The sequence below is a fragment of the Callorhinchus milii genome, unplaced genomic scaffold, assembly GCF_018977255.1.
Source record: "Callorhinchus milii isolate IMCB2004 unplaced genomic scaffold, IMCB_Cmil_1.0 Scaffold2, whole genome shotgun sequence".
NCBI lineage: Eukaryota > Metazoa > Chordata > Chondrichthyes > Chimaeriformes > Callorhinchidae > Callorhinchus > Callorhinchus milii.
The window spans coordinates 33,059,826-33,087,607 of record NW_024704743.1 but is presented as its reverse complement, the minus strand read 5'-3'; the positions used below and the strand labels follow the sequence as shown (position 1 = coordinate 33,087,607).

At 41.4% G+C, this 27,782-nt stretch overlaps 1 protein-coding gene across 1 annotated transcript in view; it reads left to right on the top strand.

The window, feature by feature from the left end:
- The window catches only part of LOC103184542 (F-actin-uncapping protein LRRC16A), a 205,566-nt gene that overhangs the window by 64,300 nt on the left and 113,484 nt on the right, over positions 1-27,782 (top strand). The window contains 9 exon segments of the mRNA XM_042332579.1: positions 5,962-6,021; positions 15,949-16,070; positions 18,317-18,414; positions 20,529-20,599; positions 21,388-21,461; positions 22,181-22,256; positions 22,542-22,630; positions 24,343-24,437; positions 26,969-27,055. Of these exon segments, the coding sequence (XP_042188513.1) occupies positions 5,962-6,021; positions 15,949-16,070; positions 18,317-18,414; positions 20,529-20,599; positions 21,388-21,461; positions 22,181-22,256; positions 22,542-22,630; positions 24,343-24,437; positions 26,969-27,055 (772 nt within the window).

The following is a 27,782-nucleotide window of genomic DNA, read 5'->3' as shown; positions in this document are numbered from 1 at the left end:
GATCTCTCTCACACTTTGTTGCCTCAGATACTGACAGCATTAACCTGCATGGATACACAGTAAATATTGCAGAGCCACTGCAGAACCTTGGTAACTTTTTTGATTTACAACAGTCATTCAACCCCACATCTGTGCTCTTACCACTCAGCTTTCCCCTCACCTCTGAAAATTGCCTGTCTCCATCACTACTTTTCCACCCAGGCCACCAAGACCCTCACCATGTTTTCATTATGTCCAGTCTTGACTATGCTAACACCCCGCTTGCTGGACTCCCCAGCTCTTCCCTAGCTAGGCTGTCCACAATTCTGCAGCCCGTACCCTCATTCCTTGCTTTGCGAGCCTTTCGCCCTCATCCCTGTCCGGCTCCTTTGGGTCCCCATCCCCCAGTGGACCGATTTCAAGGTCCTTGCCCTCACCTTTAAATCCCCTTACAATCCTGTAAGGAGTCCTGTAGCTCAGTGGTTAGAGCACTCGCTTTGCAAGCGAGAGACCTGAGTTCAATTCCAGGCAGGTCAGGGCAAAACCTTGGGCACGTTTCCTTACTCCACACGCCTAATAATAATCCCTCCAAAACCAAAAACAATAATAAATTGGTCATTTTCAATCTACGACTGTTTGTGGGACATTGCTGCGCGCAATTGGCTGCCGCGTCCGCCCAGAAATATACAGTCAATTCACTTTACAGTGTGTTCTGTGAAGCGCTTTGGGACGTTCTCCCGACGTGAAAAGCGCTATATCAAATGCAAGGATTATTATTATAATCTTGCCCCACCCTATCTCTGCGACCTCCTTCAATCCTACCAACCCTCCCGCTCCCTTCACTTAGTCTTCTTCATGTCCCTCACTCTATCCGCCTCACCTTCAGCATCCGGGCTTTCAGCCATTCTGCCACCCACCCTCCCCACTCTCCAGAACTCCATCCCCAGAGTCTCTCTGATCCCCTCCCCTCTCTCTTTCAAAGTACTTCTCTTTGACCATGTTTTTGATCATTGTTACCTTCTCAGGCCCTTCAGTTCCCACTCTAAACGCGGGTGCCCAGCCAGCCATGTTGAGCACTTTGAGAGTTCCTTCCAACATGAAAGGTGCAATGTAAATTGAATAAGATTGTTTCATGCTTATTCATTATTCTCAAACCATTTCTGCTCCAGTTACTCATCTTTGTCAGTCTAAACATGAAGCTTTTAGCTCAGAGCATATGAAAGCATGTTTGACTGTGGGCTGAATGAAGTCGTATGCGTGAGTGGCTGTGGTAATGGAAATGGTAGGGGCTGAGTAAATGAGGTCCTCTCACTCATGGCAAAGAGCCGTTCTGTCAGGTCTAGTTGGACTGCTACAAAATTTAGTTAAATAATTTTAAAATGTTTTTATTATATATTTAGAGTTGTCTCGTATCAGTATATATTTGGTATATTTCAGTAGAGACCCCAATATGTACACTAATTGAGATTGAATAATTGAAAACCGTGTCTGTGTGCCTGTTTATCTCTCTCTCTCTCTCTCTCTCTCTGCATTGGTAACTGTGCATCTGTCTCTTTTTCTCTCTCTCTCTCTAATCTTGTACTTACTTGGTTCATACTCTGTTCACTCCCACATCATTAAAACCACGTTCCATTAATCCTGACCCAAAACTCCGATGCTCACATACTCACCTGTATCAAACTCCATACCCCCCTATCACACCAGTTCTAGTCAGGCTGAACCGGCTCCCTATCAAGTTCCTCACACTCGTTTTCAAATCCCTTCTTGCCCTGACACCTCCCTATATCGCCAACCTGCTTACTCCCCAACCCACAGCCCCCTGCTTCCGCTCGACTGGCTCCAGCCTCCTGCTTGTCCTTCATGACCTCCATTCACCCATCAGTGGTCGCGCTTTCAGCTACTATGCCTTGAAACTCTGGAATGCTCTTTCTCTATCCCTCCACCTTGCCTATTCCTTCCCCACCTTCAGGTTGCGCCTGAAGACCTTCGTCTTCGATTATACCTATAGTCACATTCCCCCCCAGCTCGGGTCATGCTCCACCACTGTCAAGCTCTCTGGGAAGCTACCCTGTATAAGGGGTGCTATACAAATGCAAGTTGTTGTTCCCATTCACAACACACATGAAGCAGTTTAACCAAACACATAGTGTCATGTTTCCTCTAGACAAATTAATCACTGGATACAGATAGCCGGTTGTTGGTGGATTGGTGGATCGCTTTCCTGGGGTAAAAATCCCTACCAAAATTTATGACTTTTGGTTGCTTGGTCCTTGACTGTTTATGGGGCGCTGCTGTGCACAATTGGTTGCCGCGTTTCACCCACAAGATGCACAGTCGCTTCCCTTTGCATTGTATTCTGTGAAGCGTTTTGAGACGTATCGATGATGTCACGGAGCGCTATATCAAATGCAAGGATTATTATTATTATTTATTATTATACACTGACATGTACACAAGTCCATATCTTCCAGTGTGCGGTTATGTGGCATTTTTACAGTATTCTCTGGGGGATGTAGAGAAGTGCACTGGGGAGGAAAATGTCTGAATTTAGAAAGCTGACGTCAAAGTTCATGCTGATTCTTGAAGCCCATGATTTTCAAGAGTTAAAGAAAATGTGCAGTTCCGTTACGACTTAGTTAGCAAAGGCACGGCCCACCTGATGAGTACCGGGTCAGTCAGATAGAAAGGTTATAAGATCGAATCCCAGTCAATGCCGAAAAGCTGACCTCAGCAATCGTGGCTATAATTGGCATCTTGGGTTTAAATAATGGAAATTCTCGTTCCCTGCTAGATAGTGAGCAGGACAGGGTGAGGATAGGATCGGTGTTGGTTGTGGATTTTTTTCGTTTAAATTTTCTCCCCACACCCCCACTTTACCCACCATGACCGATCAGCCTGGAAAGTCACAACTGAGTAATGGCCACTGGGTGGGTGGAGGGTGAGTGGTAGCCGGAATTTGTGGAGCTGCCCTCCACTAGATAAAAAAGGAATGCGGCTTCTTCGGGAGATTGATGGTTAAACGGATTCAGAATTCCGCCTCCTGTATCCTCACCCGTACCAAACTCCACACCCGGGCATTACGCCAGTCCTTACCAGGCTCCATTGGCTTCCTGTCATAGAACGAGGAGATTTCAAGATCCTCACACATCTATAAAGCACTCCATACCCTAGCACCTCTCTAACCTGCTAACACCACACTCCTCTATCCAAATCCTTCGCTCTGGCTAGCTCGGGCCTTCTGCACATCCATCGATTACTCCGCTCCATTGTCAGGAGCCATGCTTTCAGCCATCACTCCCTGCATCTCTGTCTCTGCCTCCATCTTACCTGCGTTCAAATACACTGAAGATTTTTCTCTTGGACGCTGCCTATAGTCACCTCCCATAACCAAAGAAATTTACAACACAGGAGACGACTGCTTTATAAATGAGAATTGTTGCCGTTAAAATGAGAAGGGAAGGGGAAAAAATAGAATAAAACTGACAAAATAAAACCAGAAAAGGAGCCCTGAATATTTATATAAACAGGTCATCACATGCAATGCAGATTGGGTGAGTCAGATTTGAAGTGTATAGGAAGGAGGTCATTTCTTAAAAGAAGCTGTCACATGAGCTTTTTATAACATATATTTAAACTTGTTACATGGACTGATGTGTTTTTTTTAAATGTTAGTGTAGTTTGATTCTGCAGTACCAATATGTGCACATATCCATCCCATGAGAATACTCTTTTATATACACAATGACTTTGTGGCAGTTCAAATATTTCCAGTAATTGTCCAGATGAGAAAGTAAAGTTTCCTGAATAAGTAATCTTGTCAAGTTCAGGGGTTTGAAATAATAATAATCCTTGCATTTCATATAGTTCCTTATCACATCTTCGAGATGTCTCAAAGCACTTCACAGAATATACTGTAAAGTGAATTGACTGCATATTTTGTGCGCGAAGCTTCATCTGGCAAGGGGAAAAACTTGCTGGACAGCAATATCAATGGCAGGCTATGCGGTTTTAGCTAGTTACACAACAGCAGTACCCAATGCACACTCTGGACTCCCCAGGCCTTGGCTGTTGACAACCTGAGGCTAATACCTTCTGGAATTCGGTGAGCAGGATGTGTCCTTCCAGGGAGAGAGTGCGCATTCCATTCCAACAATCTGTCTCTGGGATTTCCATGTGTAGGTGGGATGCATGGAAATCTCAGCTTGGGTTGGATACTCTTTAAGCATGGTGATGAGTTTCCATGTATGTCAGACACCCGTTTGAACAAAAAAAATTACACACAAAGTTCAAAACTACAGACAAATCAAATATTTGACTTGTTTTATTCGAATGTTGTAATGTTTTGTCTAATACTTTCTTCCCGATTAATAACAGGAAATGAAACTCTTTGATGAGGGTGAAGGAAATTTGCTCAGTAATTGTCAAAGAAAGGTGCTCACCTTTTCTTAGCTGGGGGGGGGGGGGGGGGGGAGAGAGGAGACCACAAACCCTTTCTGGATGGTTCATTAAACCTCTTGTCATGTGTAAACACACTGAAACTGTGTTGAAAAGCATTACATAGCCATATCTGAAGGCTTCGTGCATATTTTGGTCACAGCCCATTCATTAGCTCTTCATTACTAAGGTATGTGTCTGATGCAAGAGTTAAAACTGAACACTGTGGTAGGGGTGATGGTGATGCATTTTGCATGCTTCACAGAGAGGACTTGAAATTCATGGCCTTGTGCTTCTCCTAGCAAAGATGTAAATATATGCAGTGTACTCACTCTGCTTCTGTATTGGGTGTTGAATACTAAAATAAATCCCCACTTTAATAGAACTGCAGCACATAATATAGTAGTGGAATGTGAATGTGGAATGACTCCCTGATCTCCACTGAGCTAACAGTGGGACATGTTAAATGGAGATTTTGCCTTCTTTTCTACGGTGCACCTCCTAGTGGATGGCTCGAGCAGTATTGCCCATAAGTTGCCTGTCACTTTCTTGTTTTGGGAAAGCTACAAAGGTTTAATTGACGATTGGGACACATGCGTACTGTAGTCCTGTTCCAGATGTACTTTTAACCTAATTTTGTGTCTCTGATGGTTGGAATTTCCGAGCTGCTGCTGCTGTAGTTGGTGAACAAATGCTTTCATGTTTTATTTCTGCTTGTACAATCTGCATCACTAAGCTTGTTTTTCATTTGCATTTCTGAGCTGTAATGAAGCATCCCTTACCATTGCATTGGAGTCTTCCACAAAGTCTGAGAGTCTTGTTCACGCATTGAGATGCAGTGATTCTTCTTGTTAGGCCATTAGCTTTCTCCATGACCGAAATGTGCAAGATGAGCAAGCTGTAATGGAGTCAGAACAAGCATGCTGCTCCGATTATCACTAGTGTTTCATTATCCATTCTTAGCTTTATAAATATGTGGCTACACTTGTTGCGCATTTGCCTACAAAATACAGTCACTACATCTTACAGTAAATACTGTGAAGCTATTATTATTATAGTCATGCGATCAATATAATGAAGATAGCCTAGGGATGCATTTAATATTTATCACACTGAATGCTTTCCAGTATATAAGTCTGCAAACCCCCGCACCCCTGTCCCCCCCCACCACTCCATCCTCCCAACTTCCTGTGCCCACCACACATGCGCATACACATCAATCTCTGTTCTTAGTTGAGCTGTCGAAGAAGTATTGGATTTCTGAATGGTGCTGTTGACTGCAGGTTAATGGGATACCGACTATGCTTGGGTTTTGGTCTTAGTAAAAAGCCGGTGAGAATGTGGTCTGGAGATCCACCTCCAGCATACTTGGGTACATTCAATGTGATCGATATTGAATGCATCTTTAAATTGACCCCATTGTGTGGTCTGTTCTTAATTCAGGTAATTTTGGAATCTCGAACATATGCTGTCTCAGTACACACACAGTGAGCATTTAGCCATTGCATAGTAATCTCACCTTTGGATTTTTTTTCTCTTCTCATATAGCTGGAACTCACTTTCAACTATCTGGAGATTCAAGGAGTAAGCTGTTGCAAGCCTGGGCAGGTCAGTTCTCAATTTGCGAAAAGAGATCAGTCTGAAATGGAATCATTAGAAATTAGTCTGGTATATGTAATGACTAAGTTTGTTGATCAGCAAAATTTCTATGTAAATCATACTTCTGCGTGGGGGGAGAGACGGACGATATTTTCACTGTTGAAATGTCTCAGAGATGCAACGGTTTGATCAGGAGAATGTAAAGTGGAAGTCTGTAGCTTTGTGATTTTAAAAAAAAATGCCTATTCAAAATCTCTGCGCAAAAGTTTTTTTCTTTGCTGTTGAAAAATGCAAACGTTTTGATTATGTTGGACTTAATTTTACGGAATTGTCTGTCTCTTAACTGGATTGAAGGTCAAATTTTTTTGAACAAAATTACGGCTCAATTTTCGTGTGGTTCTTTCTGTCTCTTTTCTCCACCAAGTGAAAAACCTGGGTTTGATTCCCGGCAGGGCGAAATGTTGGGCATGTTTCCTTACTCCACATGCCTCTGGTTACCTAGCAGTAAGTAGGAACTTGGTTGTTAGTTGATTGGCAAATCGCTTTTCCGTGGGTGATAATTCCTTTATAAAAAAAATGATCACTTCAATCCTCGACTCTTTGTGGAACACTGCTGCGTGCAATTGGCTGCTGTGTTTCACCTACAAAATATACAGTCATCCACTTTACAGTATATTCTGTGAAGCACTTTGAGACGTCTCGAAGACGTGATAAGGAACTATATCAGATGCAAGGATTATTATTATGAAACATTTGCTGGCATTGAAATAGCAATCTGCTCCTAGTTTTAGTCAGTGCTTCTTTTAGCTACCTGCTGCAACGAGCATGAGGGTAAGTTGATGTGACTTGCGCTGTGGATGTGCAAGTCTCTTTATTTCCAAATCTATTCTCAAGTGAGGATAGATGGTGAAGACTGACTTACCTTACCCCTTGTATGACTTTCACTGAGACCTGGACCAAGACTGGAAACTTGCCATGTGAAGAAACTAGTTGCTGATAATCCACATTCTTACATTTTAGATTTATTGTGTAGATTTATTGTCGTGAACTCTAACATGCAATGTAACATCACCAGACCTCCGGACAGCCACATAACAACAATAAAAATAAATAAACATTTGCCTACTCTCTCCTTGTGGATCAAATTCATTTTCTGTGGAGGACTGTGGAGTCCTGTAGCTCAGTGGTTAGAGCACTCGCCTCACAGGCGAGAGACCTGGGTTTGATTCCCGACAGGGTGAAACGTTGGGTAAGTTTCCTTTCTCTATACGCCTCGGTTTACCCAGCAGTAAGTAGGAACCTGGTTGTTATTCGATTGTCAGATCGATATTCCGGGGGTAATAACTCCTTTTAAAAAAATTGGTCACTCAGTTTGTGGGACACAAACAGTCAATTCAATTTACAGTATATTCTGTGAAGCGCTTTGAGACATCTTGAAGATGTGATAAGGCGCTATATCAAATGCAATGAATATTATTATTGTGGTCAAGTCTTTCCTGCGTAAAGTAAATGAAATCATTGCAGCAGAGGAATTAGTTGCAAAAGACTTTTTTCTGTAATAGTGTATAAGTAACATATCCCATCAGGATCATATACATGAAGAATGCTCACAATATCATTTGGATCTTATATCTTTTTACAATGAGCTCATTTCCTTTTTCAATGGCGATTGCCAAGTTGTAACTCCAGTACATGTCTCACAAATTCATTACAAGTGACAGATCAATAAAAAGGATCCTCAGTGCTGTAGGAGGAGGTAGATGGAAGCCATAAATAACACAAAGTAATTGATGGCAATAGCCTGTTTCCTCTGGGTTGAGGAGTCTGTACATTCTTTGTAAAAAAAATTTAACTTGATGCAAAAGATTTGGTTTGAAATATTAACAAAACGGCAGCAGACTGAAAATGAATCCTGTGAGAAGTTAATGTCTTCTGTTTCACAACTGTAGACTTCAGTTTATATACCAGGATGTTTTTGGCAATTGAGGTAACTTGCACATCTACAGTGAAAATTGTGATAATTTGGTCACTCAATCCATGACTGTTTGTCGGACACTGCTGTGTGCAATTGGCAGTCGCGTTTCGCCCACAAAGTAAATAGTCAATTCACTTTACTGTATATTCTGTGAAGCACCTTGAGATGTTAAAACAATATGGGAAGGTGGACGGAGGAGACGGTTAGTGGTGAAAAGAGAAGCCTGGGGTTGTCCTTTGCCACCAAGATAACCTTGGAGTAGAAGGAGGATTTGGCGGAGGCAAGAGATCAGCGGTAGGTCTTGGTATGGTGAAGCTAGATCTGCCGATGGATCGTTAGTTTGGATTTGGTCCAGGCGCGTTCGGCAGCTCGCACTTGTGCCTTGAGGGAAAGAGATGGCTGGTGTATCAAGGGAATTTAAGGGAGTATGAGGCAATTCGGGAGGTGAAGGGGGCAAGGGAGTCCAGAATGGAGGAGAGGGAGTTGTGGAGAAAGGAGAGTGAGGAGGGGAGATCAGTCAGTGAGAGCCAGAGGTGTAGGAGTTCAAATGACTCCGGGGCAAGGGAGAGGGAGGACATTTTTTTCCATGGACGGTATGTAATGGTGGAGGGTTGGGAAAGGGAAAGGGGTATTGAGGTGTTAAGGGAGATGAAGTGGTGGTCTGAGATGGCTTTATCGACGATGGTGAGGCCCCAGGTGATCACCAGATCAAGGGGGTGGCCATGGTCGTGGGTGGGGGAGTGGATGAGGAGGGAGAGGTTGAGGGAAGAGAGGAGGGAGGAGAAGTCGGCAGAGGTAGAGCAGGAGGGGGTGAAGTGGAGGTTGAAGTCGCCTAAGGTAAGGAGGCGTTCAGAGCAGAGGGAGAGAGAAGATAAGAGGGTGGAGATGTCCGAGAGGAAGGTGGGGGAAGGGTTGGGGGGATGGTAAACCAGGAGGATTTTGAAGGAAAGCCTGGAGGGTGGTAGAGGGTAAGGTGTGCAAAGGAGGGGAAGGTTCCGGAGGAGTAAGGGGAAAGGCCGAGGGGGGACCGGGAGAAGAGAGCCACACCACTGCCACGGTGATTAGGCCATGGGGCTTGGTGAAAGGTGTAACCTGGAGATGTGGCCTCAACTAGTGGGAAGGTGTTGCCTGGGGTGACCCAGGTTTCGGTGAGGGCAAGGATGTTGATGTTTTCCTCGACGGTGAGGTGATGGATTGTGAAGGACTTGTTATAACCATTATAGTTGCTATTTTTAGCACTTACAAAGATGTACAATCGTCTTGATTGAGAAGTGTATTAAAATGCTGTGCATTTGCATCACAGATTGTATTAGATCAGCGACTGAGGCATAGTGTTCCTGTTTCCTTGCTTTCCTGTTCCTCCCCATGTGCTCTGGTACCTAATGTAAAGAAAGCATCATAAGATCTGTCAGATTTTTGGAGTATTGGTTTCCGCACAACTTCAAAAAGGGTATTTCCTTCACTCTTCTAAATGAAATACCTTACCTACCTTCGTACCTAAAGAACACTCAAATGGAAGTGCCTGGGTTTATTTATGCAGAATAATAGCTTCAGAGAATGTTCTTTGCTTCCTGTGGAGAGGAAAGCAACTGCTGAAATTGCATCAGCTTCAGTTTATTTTATCAAAAGAAAATTTATTGTATTGTGCATTTGTAGTCTTGGCATCCATTCTAAAAGATGTTGCCAGACTATGCAACCAGAGCTGACAGTTGGGAGAAATGATTTTCATGTGATAATGCAATGTACAGGTTTAGCAATGTTTTCATCATTACATTGCCAGTAGGGATTGTATGAGTAACCCAGCACTAGATCCCAGTAAGACCTGCAGGAGACTGCTTCTTATGTAGGCAGAGATGCAACTTTGATCATTCACGGTTTTCTGTGTGTATAAAGGAGCTGCTCTGTTAATGTAGTGATTCTGCTGCCAAAACATAGGGAGGTCACTCAGGTAACAGGGGTAATGCAGAGGAGAACAATGAGGCTAATACCCAGTGTTAGAGGAATGAGCTGTGAGGAAATTTTGTATTTTGCATTTTGTATAGCACCTTATCACGTTGGAAGGACGCTTCAAAAACGCTTCACAGGAATTACTGTGAAATGGAGTGACTCTGTATTTGTAGGCAAATGCAGCAGCACAATTGCACGCAGCAATGTCCCACAAACAGCCATGAAACGAATGACCAATTTTATTTGAAGGATTGTTGCCAGGACACCAGAAGAAGCTCCCTTTTGTTGAATAGTGCCGTGGGATCTTTAACTTCCATCCGAACAGGCTGACGGGACCTTGGTTTAATCTCCCTCATCCAAAGGATGGCACCTTTGATAATGCCACACCCCACCCACCCCCAGCACTGCATTAGAGGGTCAGCTTAGACTATGTGAGTTCAAGTCCCAACGTGGAGCTTGAACCCACAACTTTCTGACTCAGGTGAGAGTGCTTCTACTGAGCCAAGCTGAGTCAACGCCGTATTGAACAGTATTAGACCTTGATTCATCCAATTATAAATAAATTGGAGAAATACTAGTATAGTAGAAACCCAGACTGCGGTCAGCTTGGTAATCCAGCCACTTTACAAATGCAGGCACATTTTCCCAGACTCTTTTATTGTCAATGTTAAAAGATAAGCTGTCTGCCTCAGTAAACCGGGCACCTCACTATTCAGGACAACGGTCATTGATTGCGACCACTACAGCGCCCTTGTCCACTTCAACCTCAGTACAAACACCCCCCTCCGCTATTAACCTGTACACAGTGCGCTAGGCCTGTTTCAATAATCAGTTCAGTTCACTAAGTGGGTCACCTTTGGCCAGTCACTACAGTGACCGGATTAGTGAGGTTCTATTGTATTTATATAATAATAAACCTTATATTTGACATAGCACTTATCAAATTGAAACGTCTCAAAGCGCCTCACATAACATACTGTAAAGTGAATTGATTGTATATTTTGTAGGCTGTATATTTTGGAGCCCTTCTGCCTCACCCCTTCCTGTAGCTCATCACAAATTGTCTTGAATGCATACAAGTTATTTTTTGTAGTGACTATTACTTAGGCAAAGCCTAATGTATGCCTGCATTCTACCATATGCACAGAACCAAAGAACCACAGATAAAGAACCTTCAGCATTAATCTTGTTTCGGTGAGTTTGGATGAATGTGTGTATTTGTTGGGTTGTTGATGAGAACTTCTTCCTCTTCAAAATAGTTAAATGGGATTGTTAATATCCACTTGAACTGTCAGAACCTTAGTTTTATGTGTCATCTGAAGGAATGCAATGTTCCCTCAGTGCTGACTGGCATGTCAGCCTAGATTACGACCTTATGTCCAGGCATGGGATTTGAACCTACAACCTTCTGACCCAGAGCTGAGAGTGCTACCAACCGAGCCAAACTGAAGAAGAAAGGGGAAGGAAAAGCTCTCTTGTTTTGAGGTTGGAAGCAGAAGGCTTGTAGTTCTGAAGCATGGAAGGAGACATCTTTGAAACCTCACATTAAGCAAGAATTGTAATCTGCTGAGAATAAGGGGCAAAATTTAATTTACTAATGAAGCAACACCTTGTTCACAATTATCTTCTGTTCTGATTGATGAGGCATTGACTATAATAATTGCACCAGTTCTTCATTTAGTCTTGGATGTTTTATTATGATTGTCAAAATGACCCCAGGTTCAACTTTCAAGGATGATTATAATAATTAAAGGGTTAATGGACATAAACAAAAACGGATTGTTTTATTACGCCTTCATTACATCAGGCTTGATTATGCTAACTCCCTGCTCCCTGAACTGCAGCTTGTGTCCTCTCCCACATCCTCGCCCAGCTTCACTGGCTCCCCATTTCCCAGTGGATCGAGTTCCAGATCCTCATCCTCACCTTTAAAACTTATCCTCATGGGGGGAGGGGATACGTGGGGTCTCCTTGGAGCTGAACTGGCTCCAAGGTGACATGCCTGGCAATGGAATTTCGGAGTCGAGCCAACCCTCTGTGGCAGTCTTGGTAGTCTGGTTCCTGAGCCAGTTGGGTCCGCAGTATTCCAGGGCATTGCTGATGACAGCACAGCCAGTCTGGTTCATTAGCAAGTCCGGGAAGGGCAGACCAATCACTGGGGTCAGGGAGTCATTGCATTCAGCTTCTGTTAGCTCTACAAGCCAAAGCCCTAACGGGATGGGGTCCTAGCTGGAGAAATAGCGGGAAAGCAGTATCAATGGCAAGCTATGTGGTTTTAGCTGGTTAGATTCCAGCAGTACCCAACGTACACTCTGTGGTCCCCAAGCCTTGGCTCTTGCCAACCTGCGCCTAATCTTTCCAGAATTGGGTAAGCAGGATTAGGTAAATCCCTGCAGGAAGCGAGTGTGCATTCCATTCCAATAATCTATCCCTGATATTTGCATGTGTATGTGGGCTGCATGGAAATATCAGCTTGGGTTGGATACTCTTTTAAGTATGGTGATGGGTTTCCACATGTGTCAGATACTCGACTAACCATAATAAACGTTTAAATCCCTCCACGGTCTTGCTCCTCCCTACCTCTGCAACCTACTAAACCTTTACCAACCTGTCCTCTCCCTCCACTTGGCAAGCACTGGCCTCCTCCATGTCCCTGCTCTGCCCGTTACACATCGGAGGTTGGGCCTTCAGCCTTTCTGCCCTCACCCCACTGGAACTCCATCCCGAGACTCTCCACCTTCCTCACTACCTTGCCCCCTTCAAGGCCCGTCTCAAGACATTCTCTTCAATTGCACCTTCGCTCAACTTCCTACCTCCATCCCTCTTGACTCCGATTCCCAATTCAGGTGCAAACCCTTCACTGTCCTGTATCTTGGGATGTCCTCCCGATGTGAAAGTCTATATAAATGCAATTTGTTGTTGAAAGGGAACAACTTACCGTTTCTAGTTGGAAATGGTATGGGATGTTTAAAGCTTCTATACACACATGTTGTCAGTCAAGTAAAATCTGAAACTTTGTTTGGGTTAAATTTCTGGTAAGAAATTTAGACTGTACAAAAAAACAATGCTCCTGATTCATCACAAAATTTCTTTACATAATATGATGCTTCCATAATCTCTGACAGTTAGTTTATATTATGTCTTCCTACATATAGATGAGAAAAGTATGAAAATATATTTTTTTTAAAATGTACAGTAAAGAACTCTACATTTAATCTTATATTGGTCTGAAATGCTGTACTTTGTCCAGCATGGGACATCCTCCTGACATGAAAGGCGCTATACAAATGTAATCTTGTTGTTGTTGTAGATTGAATCTTGGTGCAGCATAACAGGTGCTTTCCTGCTGTTTTTCTTGTCTCGCAGTTTCCTTTTGTCTCCTTTGCTGAAGGCATTTAGCTCATTTCTTATTTTTTGGTACAATTTCTCTTCCCTCCTCTCTCCAAGCTAGTTTCTCACAATGTCACCTCAGTCAATGGCATCAGTTTCTCCAGATAACACTTAGCATATGCTTTGCAGAAAAATGATCCCTGAACTTTACATGGCTTTGTATTTGATCCAGAGAACTTTTCGTCACTTTGACAATCATTCATCATTTGTATACAACAACTTTATATAGCACCCTCCATGCCGGGCAGCGTCGCAGAGCGCGTAACAATAGCGGAGGCTGAGCCAGGGGGAGGAGAAGGTGACCGTAGGCATGGTTGAAGAGGAAGTCTTCAGGCACGACCTGAAGATGGGGAAGGAGGATTGAGGCAAAGGGATTGAGGGAGGGAGTACCAAAGTTTCAGGGCATAGTGGCTGAAGGCACAGCCGCCGATGGTGGAGTGGAGGATTCGGGGGACAAGGAGGAGGCCGGACCCAGTAGAGAAGAGGCAGCGGGTACTGCTGTGGAGAGAGAGGTTAGAGAGACAGGAGGTGCCAAGGAATGGGGGGATTTAAACACTGGAGTGAGGATTTTGAAGTCAATCCGCTCTGACAGGGAGCCAAGGACTGGAGTAATCGGGGTACAAAGTTTGGTGCGGGAGAGAATGCGGACGGCGGAGTTTTGAATGAGGTGAGTTTTGTGAATAGTGAGGAACGGGTTAGTGTAGTTCAGCCGAGAAGTGACAAAGGCTTGGACAAGGGTTTTGGCAGCTTTTGGGGTGAGGTATTGTCGGAGACAGGCAATGTGGCGGAGGTGGAAGAAAGCGGTGCTGGTCAGGGCCCAGATGTGGGGGAGCAAAGGATGTATGTCATCGTTTGCTCTTTATTCTTAGCACAGATTGCAATTCATGCTGAATAGTTGCTGTTTCAAAGTAGCTTCAGAATTGTGAGCTCATCTGCAGGAATGCTCCTGACCTCCAAATAAAGGATTTATTTTCTTTCTTCTTTGTGTCAGTTTGGTTGGCTTGGTGCCCTGCACCTCTGAGTCGAAATGGTCCCATTCTGAATTGCATGCAGCGACTCGAGCTATCAACGTGAGGAAGTGCTGCCCTTATTGGACATGTTGTGGTTCAGATGGAATGCTACGCCAAGCTCCTGCTGGGCTGCTTTGGACGATCACCTTTAGAGACTCTTACCTGGAATGCTGGAGCTCCATTCCATTGGCTCAGGAAGCATTGTGTTGGATATTCATTAAGACAATAATGACCAGTTGACTAGGACCAATGGAAGGGGATCAGGATGTAGAGAAGCAGACAGAACTGAGTTGGACTGTTTCATTTGTAATTTTTGGTTGCATTGTTTGATTTGTAACTTGTGAGCTGAAATAAAATAGTGTTCTGCACATTGTTTTTTGAGAACATAACACAATGTTCAACAGCAGGTGGTAGCCTGAGGTGCTGTTTTGAAGTAAAAGTATTGGACTCTCCTGAGGCCTGAAATTTTACCTGGACTTAACCTTTGACACCATGTTGTCTTTAAATTTTAAGATTATGCAGAACTGTGAAAAATTCTTAATTCAGTCTTAATTTGGAAGCTGTTTTGTTTTAAGAATTACAGAAACCGTGTTTCAAATTGAGACTGAATTTAAAAATGTTCTACAATTCCACGTGATCTTAAATCTTTAGACAAAATGGTCTTGCAAGATAAGAGTAGGTAGAATTTTGGGCTTCTGGTGTCTTGGATCCCTTGTCTAAATTAATGAAAGAAATACCAATTTGCTATCCATCACTGTTTGTGGGATATTGCGAGCACAGATTAGTTGCTGCATTTCTTATCAAGGTGACTGCTTTGTTTTCAGATGTTTGCATCCTGATCATGTGCTAAGTCCAATGCAAGAATTATTATGGTTTAATAAAAAGTAGAACATTTACTACATTTGTAATATTTGGAAAATCCGCCAATGTGATGGACTTTGCAATGTCATTTCTACCATGACTGACACTGGGTTACTTCCATAGGTCCCCTTATACTGCTTTGATGTAGTAATTTTTTTGGTCAGCCAGATGTCTCACCTATTCAGAAACTTATCAAACAAAGAAATAAAAACTACATTTATATAGCGCCTTTCACATCGGGAGGACCTCCCATGGTTACGAACTTCCAAACCAGAATGAACTCCACACATGTATGTGTGTTGATGTGGTAGATAAGAATAACTCTGCTCTTGGGAAGGTGAATGATGCAGATTTAGCCAGTGCAGAGACAATTGGCTGATACGAGTTGGAAGGATCTTGGCAGTGCTGGTGAAGTGCTAATTGGCAGAGGTGCTAACTTTCATTAAACTGAGGTTCTTTCTGCTCAGATTCCATGGTACTAATTGAAAAGAAAACTGACTTTAACCTGGTATCCTGGCCAATAATACATGGCTGTTTTCATGATATTGATGTTATTTGTGCAAATATTTGTGCCATTTTGCCTACAAATACACATAACAATTCACTGCGAAGCTCTATGTCAAATGAGAGGAATTTTATTGTAGCAATTTTGACAATTTAGCTGTTTGACGCCACTTTCGGGTTGAAGAACATTTTGAAATTATTTTATAAATGCAAGTTGAAAAATTGTGAATTTGTTTTGATGTTTTACAGTTAGTCATTGAAGCTGATCGATGCTGTTTATCCTTGAAGTTAACGTCTTCAGAAGAGGTGAATGAAGTGGTGGGACTTCTGGGATCTTGTCTCAAGAAGATGCTTCCTGGTCACTCTCCATTGTAGGTACTTCCATCAAGACCATGAGGTTGATGCCACTTTTCAGAAAAGCTATTATTGTTTTTCAATGGAAGGATGGATAATAACACCAGTTTATTTTTCTTATATATATATGTATATTTATATAATTCAGTGCTTTATTATTGCTGTATTTATTTTCTTTCTCATTCCTATTTCCATTTTAAATCAGATTCTGGTAACGCTCCTGCCATTATAATTGGATCATCATTTTCAGCTCTGGTGTGTGAAAATTTATAACAGAATTGCTTAATAAGGGTCTGAGAGGGAACCCTTTCTGGAAACTGGAAGTACTTCGCAACTTTTTGAGAGTTGATTGTGTCAGAGTCGAGTTCCTATGAGTCACTGCAGTATCCTTCTGGTTTCCTTATTTAGGAACCTCTCAATAAGTCACAATTAGAGCATTAAATCCAGTTTAGGATTATTGCTATTGCTTCTGAGTCCAAAAGTTTCGGGTTCAAGCTCCACGTAAGGACTTTGGACTTGTGTGCTGACATTCCAATGAAGTGCTGGAAGTGTGCTACATTGCCGAGGTCCTATCCAACAACAACAACAGCTTGCATTTATATAGCACCCTTCACATGGGGTAGCATCCCAGAGTGCTTTCCTTCAGTTGACGTCCTCCCTACCAACCTGCCCGCTCTCTCCATTCATCGGGCTCCGGCCTGCTCCATGTCTCCCGACCCACCCTACCATCGGTGGCCGGGCTTTCAGCTCTCTGCCCCCACACTCTGGAACTCCATCTCACGGTCCCTTTGCCTCACTTCCTCCCTTGCCTCCTTCAAGGCCGGTTTCAAGACCCTTCTTCGACCGTGCTTTTGGTCTCCCTCCCACCTCTCTGCCTTCCCTCACCCCTACACCACCCCTCCCCCATTTCGACTATTCAGCGCTTTGGGACGTCCTCCCGACATGAAAGGCGCTCTATAAATGTAATTTTGTTGTTGTTAAATTGAGGTCCGTCTGTCTGTGCAGGTGAGTGCAAAAGACTCCATGGCACTATTTGAAAAGAGAATCGAGTATCTCACGATATCCTGTCCAATAATTCCCCAGATTAAAAAAAAAACACTTAGAGCTGTTTTGATCTGTGGGATCTTGCTCAGTGCAAATTGATTGTTGAGTTCAGCTACGTATATAGCCTCCACACTTTACAGAAAAGCTCTGTGAATAACTTTGAGACATTTGGATGTTATACGGTTCTATAAAAAATACAAGGATTATTATTAAGTTGGATACTGATGTAATGTTCTTTAATGAACATTTCCTCTTTAGATCTCCAACACACTCTTCGTTAGGTAATTATGGTGGATCAGCATTTCACTAGGCTTCTGCCTTAATTAGCTGCCAGCAGGAACAATCATCCATGAATCATTTTACATTACTAGCTTGTTCTTACTCCCCAAGTATATAATTGATTCAGTGTCCCAAGATTTTTTTTAGAAAAAGGACAATTTCTCCTCTTACACCATCCACCCACTCTCTTGCCCAGTGAAAACATTCATAGACGAAAGCTAAAATTACAATGGAGCCTTGTGTGTCAGCCTGGCTCAGTTGGTTGCACTCTCACCTCAAGCGCCACATTGGGACTTGGAATCCATATAGTCTATGCTGACACACCAGTACAGTGGGGCACTGCTGTGTTTCACCTACAAAACATTCAGTCACTACACTTTACAGTATTTCTGTAAAGCGCTTTGAGACGTCTCGAAGATGTGATAAGGCGCTGTATCAAATGCAAGGATTATCATTATTACAGTGGTGCATTGTTAGAGGCACCCACCTTCAGATGAGACGTTAAACTTTCTCCCACTAAAACAATATCCGACTTCCAAATTGCATTAGGTGCACATGTTTTGTGATCGGGACAGTTTAGTAAATTGAATTGGAGCTTCGAGGAACAAAGTAGATTCTCCCAGTGGAGCAAAACCAATTATGTGGCTGTACACAAGTGCTGTTGGATGCAACAATCTGTACCTCAACAGTATTTTCTGCACACAGCAGAAATTATGAAGTAATTCAAAGCAGACTGAAGACAAAATTTGTGTTTGAGAAGTGGGGAAGAGAATAAGTTTAGGTTCAAAGGGACAAAATGACTTCTCATATTCTGCAATTTCAGTGATTGTCATTTCTGATTCTTGGAATTATCTTTTTGTAAAACCTGTAACTTTGCTGTCTCCTCTGAATACTATCGCAAGTCAGTTACTCTCTGTTCATTTTTTTTTGATACGAACAGGAAGATAATGAAGAAGGTGACGATGGAGCCTTCAGAGCGACTCGCTGCTTTGCAAGCAATGTGGGATGGTCAGAACGTTGCAGAACCAGGACCTTGTGGTGGGTGAAATTCATTCAAATTTGGGGAAGATTTGTTTTAAAATAAAATAGAGATGAAAAGTATTGCAAGCTGTAATGAACCCAATTTTTAAAAAAAAAAACTTCATTGTGATTCACTGCTTGGTCAAAACGGAGAGATTGGAAGTGAGATTATCGCTTTGAGAGGTAGCTCTGGGAACTGTGGTGTGATGTCTAACGATTTTGACATTTTTTAAGGAATGCTATGTCTATTTTTTCTGGTTAGCCCAGCTGTCTAACACATCAGGAAAGCCATCACCATGCTTAAGCGTCTCCAAAACAGACAGAGTTTTGCGCAGCTATGCCATCTGCTCACAGAAATTTCTTATGTCTGGAATGGAATGTGGACTTGTGGGTGGAAGGCACAGGAAATGGAAGAAAGATACACTCTGCTTATTAATTCCAGAGATTAATTCACCCAGGTTGGAGGGAGCTAGGACTTGGGGATCCTAGGGTGTGCATTGGAGTACTGTTGGGTGTAATCAGCTAAAACCACATAACTTGCTTAAATTTTACACGATACATTGGAAGAAACAGATTTGCTTGGCTGAGTGGCTATTTCTTCATTCTACTCATGTTTGTTTTATGAGACACATTTCTCGGGGCTTGCTGACTGAGTCTTGTAGCAAACAATCTGTTTAAATGATTTTGCATCATAGTAATTTTGAAACGATCCCTCTAATTATCCCTCTAAATTATTGTGATCCCTCTAAATGATATTATCAATTTAATGCTAACTTGGAGGCACTCATTAGAAACTTGAGAGTCGGGACTTAAAGAAACTACCCCAATGCCGTTAGCCTGGGACTGATGCAACCAGGACACTCGGAAACCTTGCATTCCATTAGTGTGGCCTGAATCCAAGCTCCAGAGGCGAAAACAATTGAGTACTATCCATTGTCCTCAATTCGTCAACTTTTTTATTACTTCTTGCCTGCTGTAGACTATAGTGACTGATTTGATTTAAATAGTAATAGAGAGCTAATTATCCACACTAAGTGGCAGGCCTGGCCCCTTTTGCGAATACGCAAACGTAATTTTGACATTCTATAAAATTATACTCTTTGCTGCTCTTTAGATGAACACGCGCCAGCTTTGTTCAGTTGTTTGCATTGAGTCAGGTGTTTCTATGTTCAAACCACACATTGGAACATTGTTGAGCTTACATTCTCGGCTGACACTCGTGCAGTTTTTGGAGGTGCCGTTCTTCGGATGAGACATTTAACTGAGAATTTCTGTTCAAGTTGACATTAGATCCTATAACACGATTGAAAAGAGTCATCCAAAAAATCGGTCATTCACTTCATGGCTGTTTCCTTCAAGCACATTGAGAGGTGTTGCTGATATAGATGCTATATCAACTGCAAGAATTATTGCTACTTATTATTAATGGATTATCTGATGAGGGTGGCACGTTTAGGTATCAGCCTAGCTCAGTTGATGGCACTCTCACTTCAGTGTCAGGCTGTGGGCTCAATCCCAATGGCAGGACTTTGAAATCAGTCTAGGCTGAAACTCCAATACAGTGCTGCATTGTCAGAGGTGTCATACTTTAGATGAGACATTAAACCAAGGTCCCGTCCATCTGCTCAAGTGAATCTTAAGATCCCATGGCAGTATTTGAAAAGAGAAGGAAGTTTCTCCTAGTATCCTGGCCAACAATCTCCCAGCTAAAATTCACTTTTTGGCTGTTTGTGTGACATTGTGTGCAAAAATAACTACCTATAAAAATATACAATGATTGTAATTTACAGTATATCCTGTGAAGCGATTTGAAACATTACCTGACATAAAACGTGTTATATCAAATCCAAGCATTTTCATCATTTTTCCTGTTGCTAAATGCCGTCCCAAGGGCTTGATGTGTAACTTTTGTTGAATTGGTCAGAAATCAAGGAGTTTGCACCCAACCCCCAGCTTGGATGCAAACTCTCAACTATCAAGCACCTCAGGATGTCCTCCCAGTACTATATGAATACAATTTGTTGTTGTTTTGTGTTGCATATAAACAGTACTAATTGTAGTGTTATTCGTTTTTAATTTGGATAGAATCAGATTTCAGTTTTTGTATTTAAACCCCTTTGTGTTGATTCCAGGTGGGTTCTCCCAGGTCTATGCCTTTGTCTGTGACTGGCTTGGGCTGCCGTATAGGGAGGAAGTGCAGTGGGTAAGCTCACCTTCCAAAACACTTTAAAGATTGCAGTACCATTTTTGCATGAAATAAGATTAAAAAGCTGGCAATATTACAGTTCAAAGGATAAAGCAAATGGGAAAAATAATTATGTGATGTTACACATTTCTGCTGTTGGCAAGACTGAAAATGGGTGATTTTGGTTAAAGATTGGAAAAATTGGCAAAAATTTTGAAGATCTTAGAAGAATAAATTATGCACAAATAAGCCATTATAGCCTTTGAGTGTGAGTTTATCAAAGATCCGTGGTAACCGGAAGCGTGGAACACACACCTTCTGCATTGGTTAGTCGGTTTCCCGTATTGAATATTGTCTGGCTTCAAGTTGTTAGGTTGCCACTGATGTCACATTCTGAATGTGTGCGTGGACACTGTGTGCAGGGAGTGCCACCAACATCACTTTCTGCGTGTTGGTTATGTGCAATTGATGTCGCTTCACAAAGAAAGTGACATGAGTGGCACTTCCTCCATGTAGCATGAATGCACATAGGAAATGCCATCAGCTGCACTTCTTGCACATATGTGGAGCATGCAGGAAGTGATGTTAGCAGCGATGTGACTATCTGGAATTCTGATTTTTTTTCATCTTTATAATGAAGTCCCTGAGACTTTAGGCACAGCCACCAGGTTATAAAGTTTCCCTGTATGTCCTACTTTGTAGAATCATTTATATATACATTTTTTTAAAAATGGTTCATATCTGCTGATTACAGACTGAATAACAAATCTATTTGATCCTGATCCCAATCTTTTATGCTTTCAAAGGACGTTGATACAATTTATCTAACACAAGATACCAGGGAACTGAACTTACAGGACTTCAGCCATCTGGATCACAGGTAAATGCAAATGTTACACTGGGTCCATTCACTTTGCTTTGTAATTGCTTTCTCAGTGATCGCTTAAAGCTGCTTTGCCATTGTTGTTGGCTGACTCTTAATTTAGTTGCAAACCCATACAGAATGGTGCTAAAAAGTTTTGAAAGAAATCACTTGAGATTTAGGTGATTAAACGCCAGGTCGTTTGATCTCATCCAACTATTCCACCAGCAAGCTGGAATTTAAAAGAATGTTTAATTTAAAAGAATGATGGGACTGATCAGTGAGACCTGACAAAATGCAAAGATTGTATTTGTAAAAAATAATCAGGCTTCCTAGACCATTGTTTTTGGTCAAGTGGATGAAACTGGAAAATCCTGCAGCCTGTTTGATTTGGTATGTTCCATTAACTGCCCTTATCTAAAATATGGGGTTCTAAATATAAAGTTGGGGTATTTCCTAATGAAATTATTTCATAAGGAATCTGAGTTGTGCAAACAGCGATTCCAGACGTTCTTCATTCCAGGCCACAGGAGATCGACTGTGACACAATTCACTCTCAGAACAGATTTCCTGCAGATTAACAGAATCCATTTAAGAAATATCACAAGTTAATCCATTATGCGACAAGCTCTTTCGGGTGCATTAGATCTGTTTACTGTCAATTATTTAAAGAAGCAGGGTTCAGCATCTGAATTACAATAATTCAAAGTAAAGTAATGTCTCTTTTTGCCTTTTAGAGATTTGATACCAATTGTTGCTGCTCTTGAGTACAACCAGTGGTTCACAAAACTCTCCTCTAAGGATCTTAAATTGGTAAGTAAATTTGTAACACTTTCACACTGCGCATCTAGGGTGCCAGCACTCCTGCTGTCTCAGGCAACAACAACAACAAATTACATTTGACGCTGGGAGGATGTCCCAAGGTGCTGGACAATCAGGGATTTGGACCATCTGTAATAAAAGAGGCCAACTATAATAAAAGTTGTGACTTACTTTTGGCCTTCAATAGCTGGAAACCATTTGTTGCAGAGTCAGGTCTGTCGCTGCTCCAGCATGTGTTTTTGCTGCAGGCAGATTTCATTTTCTAAACAATTTTAGTCCACAGATGTTTGTGACCAAATTCTACGAGTTGTTGCCAGATCCACACGTTTAGAGGAGTTGGTGCTGGAAAATGCAGGACTCAAAACGTAAGTACATTTGCTTTTTTTAAAGGGGTAGCTTCCTTCCCAGAATTTGTATTTGCAAGCTTTTCCTTGGGAGCTACAAAGTCGCAAATAAGCCCCAATTACAACTTAATACAAGAAATTTATATAGAGCCTTTTACGTTAGGATGACATCTCATAGCGCTTTACACAGCTGGCTGGATACCCAGATTTGGGAGCGTCTGAGGAGTGGCGGGCAAGATGACCAGAAGCACAGTCAGGTGTTGAGGAGGGCTTTAAAAGTTCAAGGAGGCAGGGAGGAATTTTATTTAATATCTTAATAGTTGCCTTGAGTGTCTGGACAGTCACAGGGATTACCATGTCTCTGCATTTACATTTGGAGTGCTAAAGGACTCAAATGATGTTGAACTTCTTGATAATGAGTCCTTAAACTTTACACATTCATTGGTGAGCTGAGCTCTGAATAAGTTTGATGTTGAGAGTACTAGGCTCTCTTAATAAGACATTATTTTTGTACTTTTCATGCAAAGTCTTCAAAGGCAACAACAGTTTGCATTTACGTAGCGCCCTTTACGCGGGGTAGCGTCCTGGAGTGCTTAAAGCAGCTCTAAGCCAGGATTAATTTCATAATAAAATTTTGAGGACTTCAAAAATAAAACTTGGAGGACTTGTATCCAAGGGCATTTCAGTATGAAGATGTACAGTTACTGGAAGCTCTTGGAATATTAAAAATCTGTCTTGCTAGGACGATTTGAGATGTATATGTGTTAAAAAAAACTAAGTGTATTATATTGCTGTTCCTAATGGAAGACAAAATTGCATTCATGAGCCTTTCTGTGGAATATTCATTTCATACCAAATTTGCCATCAGCAGCAACAAGCAATTGTTCCCAAAAAATAGGGATGAGACATTGAGTTTAGTTTTGCAATAAACCAAAGTTTGAATGAATTTGTGGAAGAACATTTTATACGATGTACGAAACATCACTGACTGTTTTCTTATGTGAATTATTTGAAGCCACAAAACATAGATCACAAAAAATTGGTTCTTTGTACAGACACAGATTTTTCTCACTTGAACCAGTAGCTACTGCATGTTAATTAGCTAGACTCTGAAGGGGAATGTAGTCAGAAAGACCTTTGGGATAGAAACCAGTGTTCAAAAAAAAGTTGTGGGATTTTTTTTTTTGCCTTTCAGCATTTCTTTTTTGCCTTTCGGTCCTAACTGGTCTCATGCATGTAATTGTGTGAGTGGTTTGGTCATTCCTTTGTTTCTGAATACAGAAGTGCAGCATAATCACTGCACAGCTCTGCTCTTTCCTTAATTTACACCTTGAGCCACATCAGATTGGTCATGGTTAGACCTACATGATGTGACCATTCTTAGGGCTTATTTTGGTAGGTTTCTGTATAGGTGATGTAACTACCAATCGAACTGCATTTTTTAATAATCAGGTCTCTCACTTTCACTTGAGTAAAGAAGGCCAATGATGTGATCAATCCCTGGTAGACACAAGCCTGTGACTGACATGTTACTGAGGGAAGGAGCAGGTATATGGTTGTAGATGAAGTTGAATTTGAGGTGCTATATCATTGCGTTTGGGTGGATTATTCACATACACGGGTACTGTCCTTCAACTCATTTATTTCAAATTCAGTGCGGTACTTACTGTAGTTTTTTACCGCTGTTTGGCAACCCATCTCTTAATGCTTTTATCTCTATTTTTCCCATCCAGGGATTTTGCACAGAAATTGGCCGGTGCCCTAGCGCATAATTCCAGTTCAGGACTTCACACAATCAACCTTGCCAATAACCAACTGGAGGACAGAGGTAGATGATAATAATAATAATAATAATAATAAAAGATGTCCGTTTCATGCATTGTCCCTGTTGTAGTGATTATGTCTCCCAAGTCTTTTTTAGCTGGATTGGCATCATTGTTCCTGAGAGGTGTGTAGAAAACCTATTTCCCGAAGGCCACTTAAGGCAGAGCATTTCTGTAATGTGCCATTGGTGCCATTGAGGTTGGGTGCCATCTGCTGTTAAATGGGAAAGCCATGTGACTTTGCATATTGTGCCACCTTTAATAAGTAGCTTTTTCAATACTTTGGGATTAGCTTCAAAATAAACTTCATTATAATTCAATGTGGTTGGGTGGTGCTTTGTCCAACAAAGGAAGCTACAGAACTTGAAACTGACAAAAAATACTATTTAATATATTTTTGTGCTAAAGATCTCATAGCACTTGTTTGAAAAGAGAGAGGGGTTCTTCTAAGTGTCCAGGCCAACAATCCCCCAGTTAAAAGTTGTTCATTCACATCATACCTTTGTGTGACATTGCATGTGTAAATTGGTTCCGCGTTTACCAGCAAATACACTTTACAGTAAAATCCTGTGAATTTTGAGACATATCAATGGCATAATGAGGCACTACATCAAATGTAAGAATAATTAGTAATATTATGCTCTGTAAGCCTGTAAGTTAATTATAAATGATAAAAATTGTGAAATTTATTGTAATTATGACTCATTGCAGGTACCATGATATCAGCACAGACAAAGCTATTTTGGGATTCATTTACCAGCGTGTAAAGAGTTGAAATGCAAGATGGCATTTAAACATTAAATTGATTAAAAAAAACATTTAAAAATGGTGTTTTTTTGATTACCATTTTCTCAATTCTATTCAGAGACTCTCAATCGCTTGAGTGCAAAGTTCTGACTAGTAATCCCCCGTGTCGGTGATACAGGGCAATGTAAATGCAAAGTGACTCCTGAGATTTGTTAATCAAATTTCACTACAGTGAGCAGTTTGCTTTCAGATTATAATTTTGTTTTCTGTTATTTCACGCAAGGTTGTACACTGGGAGCAACGGATTTGATCTAATCTTATTAGCAGAAGGGATTAGGACAGAGTCTTCAAATCCACTAATAGTTTAAAAGTTTTCAAATTTCTACCCATGAATGAGCTTTCCTACCTTACTATGAACAATCATAGTGCTTCTGTGTAGAGGGACTGATGTTATTCACTGAACAGTAATAGATACTGTAGGTCATTTTCAAAGCTTGGCAGCCTCTAGGTGTTTTGCTCACAAAATACACATTCTACTCAAGGTCCCAAATCTACAGTGTGGTGATATTTTTCTAACACTGTCGACATGCAGTATGTTTTAGTCATAACATGGGCTGTAGAAAATTGAACTGTTTTACCCATTAGTTAAACCAACAAACAACACTCAAATAAGTGCTTCCTATTCTAATTTTGGAATAAAAAACATAATCATGCATATGAAATGCATCCTGCCTGAGCTAAATGCATGCATTTTTAATGCCTCCTTGCACCGTTAAGTGGGAGTGCAAGTAGAAGAAAATGCCCGTTTAATGGAAGAGGATATCTTCAGCGGTAAAACTCAGTGTGTCTTGAACATGTACCTTCTGTAAAATGTACCAAAATATTTAAATACAATACAACAAAATACAAGTGAACCATATAACAGTCTCCAAATAGCACTGCCTCACTTGTAACTGTGGTCTTATGCTTATCAGTAGCACGGTACATATGAGACAGTTTTGATTCCAACAAGACAGTTTTCCACACTAGAAAAAGGCTGACATTTGAGTTGTCAGATCATACATAGTGTGACATAGTGACATTCTTGCATTTCCTTACCTTGGTGATCCATGAAGCAAGTTGGTTCATTGCTATATTTAAGCCCAAAGATCCTGTTTGCCAATCATAATAATTTATATTTTCTTGGACCATCAGACTGGTTAGCATCAGCTTCTGTTTTAAGTGTAGTGTTTATTCAAAAAATAGAATCCAGGAAGTACAGCACAGTACACCAACATTCAGCCCATCGTCTCTGTGTTGGTACAAGCTCTTCCACTAGAGCAATCTGCTCTAATCTCAGTCCACTGCTTTCCCAGTTCCTATTAATATTTTTCAGTATTTATCCAGTTCCCTTTAAGGTGATGTTATAACTCAGCTTCAGCAGACATAAAATAAATAAAACATTCTACATTCTAACAATCCTTTGGAAGATAAAATATAAAAATTTCTTTTGACCTTTTATCTCCAAGTGATCATCCTCAATTTATTCCATCTTGTTACTGACTCGCAGATCAGTAATTACCCAAACTAAAAAAAATCATAATTCCTTTTTTATTAGATTTAACTTCCCTCCCCCGTCCTCTTCCTCCCCTTGTATTATCATGGTCAGCTTTTACCTTGTCCAAGGGAAGCAAACCCCAAGCTTTGCATTGATGTGCTCATATTTAAGTGGAGATTCGTGGTTTAATGTTTCTAACAATCATGGTATTCAGTTTTGTCATTGCCTTAATATGTGACTTTTTTTTTCCAGGGGTGTCTTCCTTGAGCTGCCAGTTTGCCAAAATTCCAAAGGGACTGAAACACTTAAACCTTTCTAAAAGCTCCTTGTCACCTAAAGGTACAGTAACTGGACTGTATTATCATATAAATGTTGAGGATAGGAGAAGACTGTATGCATCATTCAAACAACAGAATGATTGGAACAAAGAACACCTTGTGCTTATCTAGCACGGTTCATCTGAGATGTACCATCTCACAGAGGCAATAGGGAGGAGGAGAGGAAGGGGAATTTAATGTTAACCAAAGGGAGAACAAAGGTCACAGAGAGATGTTGTTTGAGAGTGTAGAAAGGAACAAGGCACAGGAATTTTAGGAAGGAGTTCTAGACAGTAAGGAGTTAATGGCTGAAGGCTCGGCTGGTTATCATAATTATGGTTTTCTTCCATACACTGACAGGATGACCGTCCACTGCCAAGCTCCTGCCAATAGTGTTTCATAAAGGGTCACACACGCATTCTAGGTGGGTTCTTGTCTTTTTTTCCCTTCCCTAAGGTCTTCAATCAGTGCTTCCCATTTTTTTTGTTGTCTTGGTCCACACCAAGGATTTGAGGATTTTTCTGTGTTATCTTACATCCCTGTGGCACAATGTAAAGCATAATATTTTAACCCATTCCTTTGTCTGCTCTAGAAATTTTGAAATGTTCTGTTCATGGGTTTGTAACGGGTCTTCTAGTGAGCTTTACGTTGTACCTAAAAGTGCTTAATTTGGGAAACTTGCATGTTAACAACGGGACTTAAAACCCATCTGATGGCATCACCCAGGGAAATGTTAAGCCAAACAGACC